Below are 16,478 nucleotides of genomic sequence, written 5' to 3'. Positions count from 1 at the left end.
ACACCTGCACTGCGTCAGATATAGACTACCTGTACCACGTCAGATATAGACCACCTGTACCACGTCAGATATAGACCACCTGTACGATGTCAGATATAGACCACCTGTACCATGTCAAATATAGACCACCTGTACCACGTCAGATATAGACCACCTGTACCATGTCAGATATAGACCACCTGTACCATGTCAGATATAGACCACCACCTGTACCATGTCAGATATAGACCACCTGTACCACGTCAGATATAGACCACCTGTACCATGTCAGATATAGACCACCGGTACCATGTCAGATATAGACCACCACCTGTACCATGTCAGATATAGACCACCTGTACCACGTCAGATATAGACCACCTGTACCATGTCAGATATGGACCACCTGTACCATGTCAGATATAGACCACCTGTACCATGTCAGATATAGACCACCTGTACCATGTCAGATATAGACCACCTGTACCATGTCAGATATACACCACCTGTACCATGTCAGATATAGACCACCACCTGTACCATGCCAGATATAGACTACCTGTACCATGTCAGATATAGACCCCCTGTACCATGTCAGATATAGACCACCTGTACCATGTCAGATATAGACCACCTGTACCATGTCAGATATAGACCGCCTGTACTGTGTCAGATATAGACCACCTGTAACATGTCAGATATAGACAACCTATACCAGGTCAGATATAGACCACCTGTACCATGTCAGATATAGACGACCTGTACCATGTCAGACATAGACCACCTGTACCATGTCAGATATAGACCACCACCTGTACCATGTCAGATATAGACCATCTGTACCATGTCAGATATAGACCACCTGTACCATGTCAGATATAGAACACCACCTGTACCATGTCAGATATAGACGACCTGTACCATGTCAGATATAGACCACTTGTACCATGTCAGATATAGACCACCTGTACCATGTCAGATATAGACCACCTGTACCATGTCAGATATAGAACTCCACCTGTACCATGTCAGATATAGACCACCTGTACCATGTCAGATATAGACCACCTGTACCATGTCAGATATAGACCACCACCTGTACCATGTCAGATATAGACCACCTGTACCATGTCAGATATAGACCACCACCTGTTCCATGTCAGATATAGACCACCTGTACCATGTCAGATATAGACCACCTGTACCATGTCAGATATAGACCACCACCTGTACCATGTCAGATATAGACCACCTTCACCATGTCAGATATAGACCACCTGTACCATGTCATATATAGACCACCACCTGTACCATGTCAGATATAGACCACCTGTACCATTTTAGATATAGACCACCTGTACCATGTCAGATATAGACCACCTGTACCATGTCAGATATAGACCACCTGTACCATGTCAGATATAGACCACCTGTACCATGTCAGGTATAGACCACCTGTACCATGTCAGATATAGACCACCTGTACCATGTCAGATATAGACCACCACCTGTACCATGTCAGATATAGACCACCCCCTGTACCATGTCAGATATAGACCGCCATCTGTACCATGTCAGATATAGACCACCTTTACCATGTCAGATATAGACTACCTGTACCATGTCAGATATAGACCACCAACCATGTCAGATATAGACCACCACCTGTACCATGTCAGATATAGACCACCACCTGTACCATGTCAGATATAGACCACCTGTACCATGTCAGATATAGACCACCTGTACCATGTCAGGTATAGACCACCTGTACCATGTCAGATATAGACCACCTGTACCATGTCAGATATAGACCACCACCTGTACCATGTCAGATATAGACCACCCCCTGTACCATGTCAGATATAGACCGCCATCTGTACCATGTCAGATATAGACCACCTTTACCATGTCAGATATAGACTACCTGTACCATGTCAGATATAGACCACCAACCATGTCAGATATAGACCACCACCTGTACCATGTCAGATATAGACCACCACCTGTACCATGTCAGATATAGACCACCTGTACCACGTCAGATATAGACTACCTGTACCATGTCAGATATAGACCACCTGTACCATGTCAGATATAGACCACCTAAACCATGTCAGATATAGACCACCTGTACCATGTCAGATATAGACCACCTGTACCATGTCAGATATAGACCACCTGCACTGCGTCAGACATAGAACACCTGCACTGCGTCAGATATAGACTACCTGTACCACGTCAGATATAGACCACCTGTACCACGTCAGATATAGACCACCTGTACGATGTCAGATATAGACCACCTGTACCATGTCAGATATAGACCACCTGTACCACGTCAGATATAGACCACCTGTACCATGTCAGATATAGACCACCTGTACCATGTCAGATATAGACCACCACCTGTACCATGTCAGATATAGACCACCTGTACCATGTCAGATATAGACCACCTGTACCATGTCAGATATAGACCACCGGTACCATGTCAGATATAGACCACCACCTGTACCATGTCAGATATAGACCACCTGTACCACGTCAGATATAGACCACCTGTACCATGTCAGATATGGACCACCTGTACCATGTCAGATATAGACCACCTGTACCATGTCAGATATAGACCACCTGTACCATGTCAGATATAGACCACCTGTACCATGTCAGATATACACCACCTGTACCATGTCAGATATAGACCACCACCTGTACCATGTCAGATATAGACCACCTGTACCATGTCAGATATAGACCGCCTGTACTGTGTCAGATATAGACCACCTGTAACATGTCAGATATAGACAACCTATACCAGGTCAGATATAGACCACCTGTACCATGTCAGATATAGACGACCTGTACCATGTCAGACATAGACCACCTGTACCATGTCAGATATAGACCACCACCTGTACCATGTCAGATATAGACCATCTGTACCATGTCAGATATAGACCACCTGTACCATGTCAGATATAGAACACCACCTGTACCATGTCAGATATAGACGACCTGTACCATGTCAGATATAGACCACTTGTACCATGTCAGATATAGACCACCTGTACCATGTCAGATATAGAACTCCACCTGTACCATGTCAGATATAGACCACCTGTACCATGTCAGATATAGACACCTGTACCATGTCAGATATAGACCACCTGTACCATGTCAGATATAGACCACCTGTACCATGTCAGATATAGACCACCACCTGTACCATGTCAGATATAGACCACCTGTACCATGTCAGATATAGACCACCACCTGTTCCATGTCAGATATAGACCACCTGTACCATGTCAGATATAGACCACCTGTACCATGTCAGATATAGACCACCACCTGTACCATGTCAGATATAGACCACCTTTACCATGTCAGATATAGACCACCTGTACCATGTCATATATAGACCACCACCTGTACCATGTCAGATATAGACCACCTGTACCATTTTAGATATAGACCACCTGTACCATGTCAGATATAGACCACCTGTACCATGTCAGATATAGACCACCTGTACCATGTCAGATATAGACCACCTGTACCATGTCAGGTATAGACCACCTGTACCATGTCAGATATAGACCACCTGTACCATGTCAGATATAGACCACCACCTGTACCATGTCAGATATAGACCACCCCCTGTACCATGTCAGATATAGACCGCCATCTGTACCATGTCAGATATAGACCACCTTTACCATGTCAGATATAGACTACCTGTACCATGTCAGATATAGACCACCAACCATGTCAGATATAGACCACCACCTGTACCATGTCAGATATAGACCACCACCTGTACCATGTCAGATATAGACCACCTGTACCATGTCAGATATAGACCACCTGTACCATGTCAGGTATAGACCACCTGTACCATGTCAGATATAGACCACCTGTACCATGTCAGATATAGACCACCACCTGTACCATGTCAGATATAGACCACCCCCTGTACCATGTCAGATATAGACCGCCATCTGTACCATGTCAGATATAGACCACCTTTACCATGTCAGATATAGACTACCTGTACCATGTCAGATATAGACCACCAACCATGTCAGATATAGACCACCACCTGTACCATGTCAGATATAGACCACCACCTGTACCATGTCAGATATAGACCACCTGTACCATGTCAGGTATAGACCACCTGTACCATGTCAGATATAGACCACCTGTACCATGTCAGATATAGACCACCACCTGTACCATGTCAGATATAGACCACCCCCTGTACCATGTCAGATATAGACCGCCATCTGTACCATGTCAGATATAGACCACCTGTACCATGCCAGATATAGACCACCTGTACCATGTCAGATATAGACCACCTGTACCATGTCAGATATAGACCACCTGTACCATGTCAGATATAGACCACCTGTACCACGTCAGATATAGACCACCTGTACCATGTCAGATATAGACCACCTGTACCATGTCAGATATAGACCACCACCTGTACCATGTCAGATATAGACCACCTGTACCACGTCAGATATAGACCACCTGTACCATGTCAGATATAGACCACCTGTACCATGTCAGATATAGACCACCTAAACCATGTCAGATATAGACCACCTGTACCATGTCAGATATAGACCACCTGTACCATGTCAGATATAGACCACCTGCACTGCGTCAGACATAGAACACCTGCACCGCGTCAGATATAGACTACCTGTACCACGTCAGATATAGACCACCTGTACCACGTCAGATATAGACCACCTGTACGATGTCAGATATAGACCACCTGTACCATGTCAGATATAGACCACCTGTACCACGTCAGATATAGACCACCTGTACCATGTCAGATATAGACCACCTGTACCATGTCAGATATAGACCACCGGTACCATGTCAGATATAGACCACCACCTGTACCATGTCAGATATAGACCACCTGTACCACGTCAGATATAGACCACCTGTACCATGTCAGATATGGACCACCTGTACCATGTCAGATATAGACCACCTGTACCATGTCAGATATAGACCACCTGTACCATGTCAGATATAGACCACCTGTACCATGTCAGATATACACCACCTGTACCATGTCAGATATAGACCACCACCTGTACCATGCCAGATATAGACTACCTGTACCATGTCAGATATAGACCCCCTGTACCATGTCAGATATAGACCACCTGTACCATGTCAGATATAGACCACCTGTACCATGTCAGATATAGACCGCCTGTACTGTGTCAGATATAGACGACCTGTAACATGTCAGATATAGACAACCTATACCAGGTCAGATATAGACCACCTGTACCATGTCAGATATAGACGACCTGTACCATGTCAGACATAGACCACCTGTACCATGTCAGATATAGACCACCACCTGTACCATGTCAGATATAGACCATCTGTACCATGTCAGATATAGACCACCTGTACCATGTCAGATATAGAACACCACCTGTACCATGTCAGATATAGACGACCTGTACCATGTCAGATATAGACCACTTGTACCATGTCAGATATAGACCACCTGTACCATGTCAGATATAGACCACCTGTACCATGTCAGATATAGAACTCCACCTGTACCATGTCAGATATAGACCACCTGTACCATGTCAGATATAGACCACCTGTACCATGTCAGATATAGACCACCTGTACCATGTCAGATATAGACCACCTGTACCATGTCAGATATAGACCACCACCTGTACCATGTCAGATATAGACCACCTGTACCATGTCAGATATAGACCACCACCTGTTCCATGTCAGATATAGACCACCTGTACCATGTCAGATATAGACCACCTGTACCATGTCAGATATAGACCACCACCTGTACCATGTCAGATATAGACCACCTTTACCATGTCAGATATAGACCACCTGTACCATGTCATATATAGACCACCACCTGTACCATGTCAGATATAGACCACCTGTACCATTTTAGATATAGACCACCTGTACCATGTCAGATATAGACCACCTGTACCATGTCAGATATAGACCACCTGTACCATGTCAGGTATAGACCACCTGTACCATGTCAGATATAGACCACCTGTACCATGTCAGATATAGACCACCACCTGTACCATGTCAGATATAGACCACCCCCTGTACCATGTCAGATATAGACCGCCATCTGTACCATGTCAGATATAGACCACCTTTACCATGTCAGATATAGACTACCTGTACCATGTCAGATATAGACCACCAACCATGTCAGATATAGACCACCACCTGTACCATGTCAGATATAGACCACCACCTGTACCATGTCAGATATAGACCACCTGTACCATGTCAGATATAGACCACCTGTACCATGTCAGGTATAGACCACCTGTACCATGTCAGATATAGACCACCTGTACCATGTCAGATATAGACCACCACCTGTACTATGTCAGATATAGACCACCCCCTGTACCATGTCAGATATAGACCGCCATCTGTACCATGTCAGATATAGACCACCTTTACCATGTCAGATATAGACTACCTGTACCATGTCAGATATAGACCACCAACCATGTCAGATATAGACCACCACCTGTACCATGTCAGATATAGACCACCACCTGTACCATGTCAGATATAGACCACCTTTACCATGTCAGATATAGACCACCTGTACCATGCCAGATATAGACCACCTGTACCATGTCAGATATAGACCACCTGTACCATGTCAGATATAGACCACCACCTGTACCATGTCAGATATAGACCACCTGTACCGTGTTAGATATAGACCACCTGTACCATGTCAGATATAGACCACCAACCATGTCAGATATAGACCACCACCTGTACCATGTCAGATATAGACCACCACCTGTACCATGTCAGATATAGACCACCTGTACCATGTCAGATATAGACCACCTGTACCATGTCAGGTATAGACCACCTGTACCATGTCAGATATAGACCACCTGTACCATGTCAGATATAGACCACCACCTGTACCATGTCAGATATAGACCACCCCCTGTACCATGTCAGATATAGACCGCCATCTGTACCATGTCAGATATAGACCACCTTTACCATGTCAGATATAGACTACCTGTACCATGTCAGATATAGACCACCAACCATGTCAGATATAGACCACCACCTGTACCATGTCAGATATAGACCACCACCTGTACCATGTCAGATATAGACCACCTGTACCATGTCAGATATAGACCACCTGTACCATGTCAGGTATAGACCACCTGTACCATGTCAGATATAGACCACCTGTACCATGTCAGATATAGACCACCACCTGTACCATGTCAGATATAGACCACCCCCTGTACCATGTCAGATATAGACCGCCATCTGTACCATGTCAGATATAGACCACCTTTACCATGTCAGATATAGACTACCTGTACCATGTCAGATATAGACCACCAACCATGTCAGATATAGACCACCACCTGTACCATGTCAGATATAGACCACCACCTGTACCATGTCAGATATAGACCACCTTTACCATGTCAGATATAGACCACCTGTACCATGCCAGATATAGACCACCTGTACCATGTCAGATATAGACCACCTGTACCATGTCAGATATAGACCACCTGTACCATGTCAGATATAGACCACCACCTGTACCATGTCAGATATAGACCACCTGTACCGTGTTAGATATAGACCACCTGTACCATGTCAGATATAGACCACCTGTATCATGTCAGATATAGACCACCTGTACCATGTCAGATATAGACCACCTGTACCATGTCAGATATAGACCACCTGTACCATGTCAGATATAGACCACCTGTACCATGTCAGATATAGACCACCTGTACCATGTCAGATATAGACCACCTGTACCATGTCAGATATAGACCACCTTTACCATGTCAGATATAGACCACCACCTGTACCATGTCAGATATAGACCACCCCCTGTACCATGTCAGATATAGACCACCTTTACCATGTCAGATATAGACCACCTGTACCATGCCAGATATAGACCACCTGTACCATGTCAGATATAGACCACCTGTACCATGTCAGATATAGACCACCTGTACCATGTCAGATATAGACCACCTGTACCATGTCAGATATAGACCACCTGTACCATGTCAGATATAGACCACCTGTACCATGTCAGATATAGACCACCACCTGTACCATGTCAGATATAGACCACCACCTGTACCATGTCAGATACAGAGTTGAAATGTATTACATTTTGAGTTTGCATCCCAATATTACACTTTATATGCATCACAGAACATGAAAATACAACAACAACCGTTTGACGTAGAAACACCAGATTTTCAGCTGCTTTTTTTCCTTCTAAATAACGTTTATTAATTATGAAATGATGAAACATTTCAACAGTAACATTCCACCCATGTGGCCACTAGGTCATGTGACTGAAAAGGAAATGTCTACAAACAGTCAGGGATCTGTTACATTAAGGTTCTGAGGTCAGAAGGACGAACCAGGAGAGCGAGAGAGAAATTATTTGAAAATGTCAATTATAACCAAATGACGTCATGAGACTCTTCCGGGCGCCATTTCTTTATTTTCTGACCTTTTTTCAAGACGATTATGTTTAATCTTCTTCAAAAGCATTTTCTATATTTATTTATATATATATATTGGGGTGACAGTAACCGACAGGTTGCTGGATCGAATCCCCGAGCTGAAAAAGTCAAACTCTGTCGTTCTGCCCCTGAACGAAGCAGTTAACCCTTCAAGAATTTGTTCTTGATGTTCTTAACTGACTTGCTTAGTTAAATACAGGTTTAATTAAAAGCTATATATATATATGTGTTTTCTCTCTTTCCGCCCCTCTTTCTCCAGGAGAGTCGTCTGGTCTGTGTGGGGATCCAGGTATCCCAGGCCACGGTATCAGACTCGGAGAAGACTTCTCAGTGGGCAGTGTGGTGGGGTTCAGCTGTGAACAGGGATATGTCCTACGAGGTTCCTCAGAGAGAACATGCCAACCTAACAGCACCTGGGTGGGCACACAGCCAGAGTGCCATGGTAAGATGCAGGACACACACATATTTACAAGCAGAACACACACACGATCTGAACTAGAACACAACACACACACACACATTCTGAACATAAACACAACATATGCGCACACACACACACACATTCTGAAGAAGAATACAACACACCCAGTGCTAAACCACTGCCCGAACAAGAACCCTAACACACACACATTCTGAACATAAACACAACAGACACACACACACATTCTGAACATAAACACAACAGACACACACACACATTCTGAACATAAACACAACAGACACACACACACATTCTGAACATAAACACAACAGACACACACACACATTCTGAACATAAACACAACAGACACACACACACATTCTGAACATAAACACAACAGACACACACACACATTCTGAAGAAGAATACAACACACACAGTGCTAAACCACAGTAGTGTCTCTCAACCATATGCCTGCCTGCCTGCCTGCCTGCCTGCCTGCCTGCCTGACTGCCTGCCTGACTGTCTGCCTGACTGTCTGCCTGACTGCCTGCCTGACTGCCTGCCTGCTTGCCTGTCTCTCTGAATCTCTGTCTGTCTGTCTGTCTGTCTGTCAGTCTCTCTGCCTGTCTCTCTGTCTCTCTGTCTGTCTGCCTGCCTGCCTGTCTCTCTGCCACCTTAACACATAGAAATCCACTAGTGGTTAGCCTCTTTAATAACATCACACTCTGTTACCACTCAGTTTCCTGTCTCTCTGACCAATACAATGTAGCAATGGGATCCAATCCATTTCAATTTCTTCTCAATTCTGTCTATCCGGAAGGGTTGAGATAAATGCCCTTGCTATTTCTTCTCAATTTAGCGGAGACAGAGGAGGGGGGAGAGAGACAGAGGAGGGGGGAGAGAGACAGAGGAGGGGTGGAGAGAGACAGAGGAGGGGGAGAGAGACAGAGGAGGGGGGAGAGAGACAGAGGAGGGGGGAGAGAGACAGAGGAGGGGTGGAGAGAGACAGAAGAGGGGTGGAGAGAGACAGAGGAGGGGGGAGAGAGACAGAGGAGGGGGAGAGAGACAGAGGAGGGGGGAGAGAGACAGAGGAGGGGGAGAGAGACAGAGGAGGGGGGAGAGAGACAGAGGAGGGGCGAGAGAGACAGAGGAGGGGGAGATATTGCCAAACAGATGGCCATACAGACAGTGCTACATACAGATTGTCATATAGATTGTCAAACAGACTGTCTAACAGAATTTCATACAGACTATCATACAGATTGTCATACAGACTGTCATACAGACTGTCATACAGACCTTCATAGAGATTGTCAGACAGTGCTACATACAGACTGTCATACAGATTGTCAAACACACTGTCAAACAGACTGTCATACAGACTATCATACAGATTCTCAAACAGAATGTCATACATACAGTGCTACATACAGACTGTCATACAGATTGTCATACATACAGTGCTACATACAGACTGTCATACAGATTGTCATACAGATTGTCATACAGACTGTCAAACAGACTATCATACAGATTGTCATACAGACTATCATACAGATTGTCATACAGACTGTCATACAGACTGTCATACAGACCTTCATAGAGATTGTCAGACAGTGCTACATACAGACTGTCATACAGATTGTCAAACACACTGTCAAACAGACTGTCATACAGACTATCATACAGATTCTCAAACACACTGTGTAACAGATTGTCATACAGACTATCATACAGATTCTCAAACAGAATGTCATACATACAGTGCTACATACAGACTGTCATACAGATTGTCATACATACAGTGCTACATACAGACTGTCATACAGATTGTCATACAGATTGTCATACAGACTGTCAAACAGACTATCATACAGATTGTCATACAGACTATCATACATATTGTCATACAGACTGTCATACAGATTGTCATACAGACAGTGCTATATACATATTGTCATACAGATTGTCATACAGATTGTGACACAGACTGTCATACAGACTGTCATACAGATTGTCATACAGACAGTACTACATACAAAATGTCATACAGACTGTCATACAGATTGTCGTACAGATTGTCGTACAGACTGTCGTACAGACTGTCATACACATTTTCATACAGACTGTCATACAGACTGTCATACAGACCTTCATAGAGATTGTCAGACAGTGCTACATACAGACTGTCATACAGACCTTCATACAGATTGTTGTACAGATTGTCATACAGACTGTCATACAGACCTTCATACAGATTGTCATACAGACGGGCATACAGACCTTCATACAGACTGTCATACAGACCTTCATACAGATTGTCATACAGACTGTCGTACAGATTGTCGTACAGACTGTCATACAGATTGTCATACAGACTGTCATAAAGACTGTCATACAGACTGTCATACCAATTGTAATACAGATTTTCATACAGACTGTCATACAGATTGTCAAACACTGTCAAACAGATTGTCATACAGACTATCATACAGATTCTCAAACAGAATGTCATACATACAGTGCTACATACAGACTGTCATACAGATTGTCATACATACAGTACATACAGTGCTACATACAGACTGTCATACAGATAGTCATACAGATTGTCAAACAGACTGTCAAACAGATTGTCATACAGACTATCATACAGATTGTCATACAGACTGTCATACAGATTGTCATACAGACAGTGCTATATACAGATTGTCATACAGACTGTCATACAGACAGTACTACATACATAATGTCATACAGACTGTCATACAGACTGTCATACAGATTGTCGTACAGACTGTCATACAGACTGTCATACAGACTGTCATACAGACTGTCATAACAATTGTAATACACATTTTCATACAGACTGTCATACAGACTGTCATACAGACCTTCATAGAGATTGTCAGACAGTGCTACATACAGACTGTCATACAGACCTTCATACAGATTGTTGTACAGATTGTCATACAGATTGTCATACAGACCTTCATACCGACTGGCATACAGACCTTCATACAGATTGTCATACAGACTGTCATACAGACCTTCATACACATTGTCATACAGACTGTCATACAGACTGTCATACAGATTGTCATACAGACTGTCATACAGATTGTCATACAGACTGTCATACAGATTGTCATACAGACTGTCATACAGACTGTCATACAGACTGTCATACCAATTGTAATACAGATTTTCATACAGACCTTCATAGAGATTGTCAGACTGTGCTACACATAGACTGTCATACAGACTGTCAGACAGATTGTTGTACAGATTGTCATACAGACTGTCATACAGACCTTCATACAGATTGTCATACAGACAGGCATACAGACCTTCATACAGACTGTCATACAGATTGTCTACAGACTGTCATACAGACTGTCGTACAGACTGTCGTACAGATTGTCGTACAGACTGTCATACAGATTGTCATACAGACTGTCATACCAATTGTAATACAGATTTTCATACAGACTGTCATACAGACTGTCATACAGACCTTCATAGAGATTGTCAGACAGTGCTACATACAGACTGTCATACAGACCTTCATACAGATTGTCATACAGTGCTACATACAGACTGTCATACAGACCTTCATACAGATTGTCATACAGACCTTCATACAGACCTTCATACAGATTGTCATACAGACTGTCATACAGACCTTCATACAGATTGTCATACAGACCTTCATACAGACTGTCATACAGATTGTATGATAGATAGAAGATAGTTTTACAGACAGATAGTCAGACAGACAGTTCTATATACAGAGGGGGGAGAGAGACAGAGGAGGGGGGGAAAGAGACAGAGGAGGGAGAGAGAGACAGAGGAGGGTGGGAGAGAGACAGAGGAGGGGGAGAGAGACAGACGAGGGGGGGAGAGAGACAGAGGAGGGGGGGAGAGACAGAGGAGGGGGGAGAGAGACAGAGGAGGGGCGAGAGAGACAGAGGAGGGGGAGATATTGCCAAACAGATGGCCATACAGACAGTGCTACATACAGATTGTCATACAGATTGTCAAACACACTGTCAAACAGATTGTCATACAGACTATCATACAGATTCTCAAACAGAATGTCATACATACAGTGCTACATACAGACTGTCATACAGATTGTCATACATACAGTGCTACATACAGACTGTCATACAGATTGTCATACAGATTGTCAAACAGACTGTCAAACAGACTATCATACAGATTGTCATACAGACTATCATACAGATTGTCATACAGACTGTCATACAGATTGTCATACAGACAGTGCTATATACATATTGTCATACAGATTGTCATACAGATTGTGATACAGACTGTCATACAGACTGTCATACAGATTGTCATACAGGCTGTACTACATGCAAAATGTCATACAGACTGTCATACAGACTGTCATACAGATTGTCGTACAGACTGTCGTACAGACTGTCATACAGACTGTCATACAGACCTTCATAGAGATTGTCAGACAGTGCTACATACAGACTGTCATACCAGTTCTACAGACGGTGCTTGAGACAGACAGCTCTAGGGCAGTTCTACAGACATTTTCTACATACAGTTCGAGAGGGAGAGAGAGCTGTCTCACTCCCCCTCTCTATCTCTCTCTCCCTCCATCCCTCACTCCTTCTCTCTCTTTGTGTGGTGCCTGAGGGGTGGCCACCTGTTCATGGTTGGCAAAGACATCAAGGCCCAGTCACAGCTGGTCATTATAGAGGGGCCATTGCTTGCCCACACACACACACACATACACACACACACACACACACACTGAGAGTGCTGTGGTGCAATGGCCCATGGGCCGTTGGGCCTGGAGCAGGAAGGAGGAGGATAAGGAGACAGTAATGAACATACACATCATCCTCCACTGGATCCACTGGTCAAAAGACCACAGACCTAGGAATTAGAGAGAGAGAGAGAGGGAAGGGGGAGAGAGGGAAGGGGAGAGAGAGGGAAGGGGAGAGAGGGAGAGAGAGAGAGGGAGGGGAGAGAGGGGAGAGAGAGGTAAGGGGGAGAGAGAGAGAGAAGAGGGAAGGGAGGGAAGGGAGAGAGGGAGGGAAGGGGGAGAAAGAGGGAAGGGAGAGAGAGAGAGGGAAGGGGAAGGGGAGGAAAGGGATAGAGGGGGAGAGAGAGGGGGAAGGGGAGAGAGAGAGGGAAGGGGGGAGAGAGAGGGAAGGGGGAGAGAGACCACAGGACTTAGAATGGGGAGAGAGAGACGGAAGGGGGAGAGAGGGATGGGAGAGAGGGAAGGGGTGAGAAAGGGAAGGGGAGGGAGAGGGAAGGGGAGGGAGAGGGAGGGGGAGAGATGGAAGGGGAGAGAGAGAGAGAGAGAGAGAGAGAAGAGGGAAGGGGAGGAAATGGATAGAGGGGGAGAGAGGGAGGGAGGGGGAGAGAGAGGGGGAAGGGGGAGAGGGAGGGAAGGTGAGAGAGAGAGAGTGGGAGAGAGAGGGAAGGGGGAGAGTGGGGGGGTAGGGGGAGAGAGAGAGAGAGAGAGAGAGAAGAGGGAAGGTGAGGGAAGGGGGAGAGAGGGGTAAGGGGGAGAGTGGGAAGGGGGGGAGAGGGAAGGGGGAGAGATGGGGGGAGGGGGAGAGAGAGAGAAGAGGGAAGGGATAGAGGGAGGGAAGGGGGAGAGAGGGGGAAGGGGGAGAGAGGGAGGGAAGGGGGAGAGAGAGGTGGAAGAGAAGAGAGAGAGGGAAGGGGGAGAGGGAGGGAAGGGGGTGACAGGGGGAAGGGGGAGAGAGAGAGGGAAAGGGGTGAGAGGGGGAAGGGGGGAAGAGAGAGGGAAGGGGGAGAGTGGGGGAAGGGGGAGAGAGAGGGAAGGGGAGAGAGAGGGAAGGAGAGGGAGAGGGAGGGGGAGAGAGGGAAGGGGAGAGAGAGAGAAGAGGGAAGGGGAGGAAAGGGATAGAGGTGTAGAGATGGAGGGAGGGGGAGAGAGAGGGGGAAGGGGGAGAGGGAGGGAAGGTGAGAGAGAGAGAAGGGAGAGAGAGAGAGGGGGAGAGAGAGGGAGGGGGTGAGAAAGGGAAGGGGGAGAGAGAGAGAGAGAGAGAGAGAGAGAGAGAGAGAGAGAGAGAGAGAGAGAGAAGAGGGAAGGTGAGGGAAGGGGGAGAGAGGGGGAAGGGGAGAGAGGGGAGAGGGAAGGGGGGAGAGAGGGATGGGGGAGAGAGAGAGAGAAGAGGGAAGGGATAGAGGGAGGGAACGGGGAGAGAGGGGGGAAGGGGGATAGAGGGAGGGAAGGGGGAGAGAGAGGGGGAAGAGAAGAGAGAGAGGGAAGGGGGAGAGGGAGGGAAGGGATATTGGGAGGGAAGGGGGAGAGAGGGAGGGAAGAGGGTGACAGGGGGAAGGGGGAGAGAGAGAGGGAAGGGGGTGACAGGGGGAAGGGGGAGAGAGAGAGGGAAGGGGGAGAGGGAGGGAAGGGGGAGAGAGAGAGAGAGAGAGAGAGAAGAGAGAGAGAGAGAGAGAGAAGAGAGAGAGAGAGAGAGAGAGGAGGGTGACAAGGGGAAGGGAGAGAGAGAGAGAGAGAGAGAGAGAGAGAGAGAGGGAGAGAGAGAGAGGAGGGTGACAAGGGGAAGGGGGAAGAGAGAAGAAGGAGGGAAGGGGAGAGAGAGAGAGGGAAGGGGGTGACAGGGGGAAGGGAGAGAGAGAGAGAGAGAGAGAGAGAGAGAGAGAGAGAGAGAGGAGGGTGACAAGGGGAAGGGGGGAAGAGAGAAGAAGGAGGGAAGGGGAGAGAGAAAGCAAGAGAGGGAGAGGGAGAGAGGGGGAGTGGGGGATCACTTTGCCTAAATCCTATTCTTAATATGTATTGCATTAACACTTCTCTCTCTCTCCCTCCTTCTCTCCCTACCTATTTCATCCTCCCCCTCTCTCTCCCTCTCCTCTCTCCCTCTCCCTCTCTCAGTGATCTCCTGTGGGAACCCAGGAACACCCCGTAACTCTCAGATCCTGTCTCATGATGGCCTGGTGTTTTCCCGCTCCATCACCTACACCTGTCGAGACGGTTACTACTCCAACGGACTGCTCACACGCCACTGCACGGTTAACGGGACCTGGACCGGCAGCATGCCTGAGTGCACGGGTACAGAGAGAAACTAAAAACACACAGTCGACACCCTGGTATACTCCATATAAACTGTGGTTGCTAATGCAACGGATGGCAGTGATATTCCCCTCGTCCTTTTAAAGGTCTCGTTTTTGGTATTTATTGAATTAGTCAATTTCTGATATATTCTCAAAATGTTTATCAGAAATCTAAGATTTCAGGACGACTCAAAGTGGAGATGTCCTGGTCTCACACAGTGGTCTGCCTCCTGCAGGGATAGACTGAGAGATGTCCTGGTCTCACACAGTGGTCTGCCTCCTGCAGGGATAGACTGAGAGATGTCCTGGTCTCACACAGTGGTCTGCCTCCTGCAGGGATAGACTGAGAGATG

The 16,478-nt window shown here is 46.0% G+C and overlaps 1 protein-coding gene across 1 annotated transcript in view; it reads left to right on the top strand.

Annotated features, from left to right (window-relative positions):
- Nucleotides 1-16,233, top strand: part of csmd2 (CUB and Sushi multiple domains 2) — a 384,085-nt gene extending 367,852 nt beyond the window's left edge. The window contains exons 49-50 of the mRNA XM_036971824.1: nt 8,863-9,045; nt 15,947-16,233. Coding sequence (XP_036827719.1) covers nt 8,863-9,045; nt 15,947-16,140 — 377 coding nt within the window. The 3' untranslated portion in view covers nt 16,141-16,233. The remainder of the gene's footprint in view (nt 1-8,862; nt 9,046-15,946) is intronic.
- Nucleotides 16,234-16,478: the final 245 nt, after the last annotated feature.

Source organism: Oncorhynchus mykiss, chromosome 32 (assembly GCF_013265735.2).
Source record: "Oncorhynchus mykiss isolate Arlee chromosome 32, USDA_OmykA_1.1, whole genome shotgun sequence".
In the NCBI taxonomy this organism is placed as follows: Eukaryota; Metazoa; Chordata; class Actinopteri; order Salmoniformes; family Salmonidae; genus Oncorhynchus; species Oncorhynchus mykiss.
Note: the sequence above shows the minus strand (reverse complement) of the source record. Positions and strands in the feature narration are given on the sequence as shown.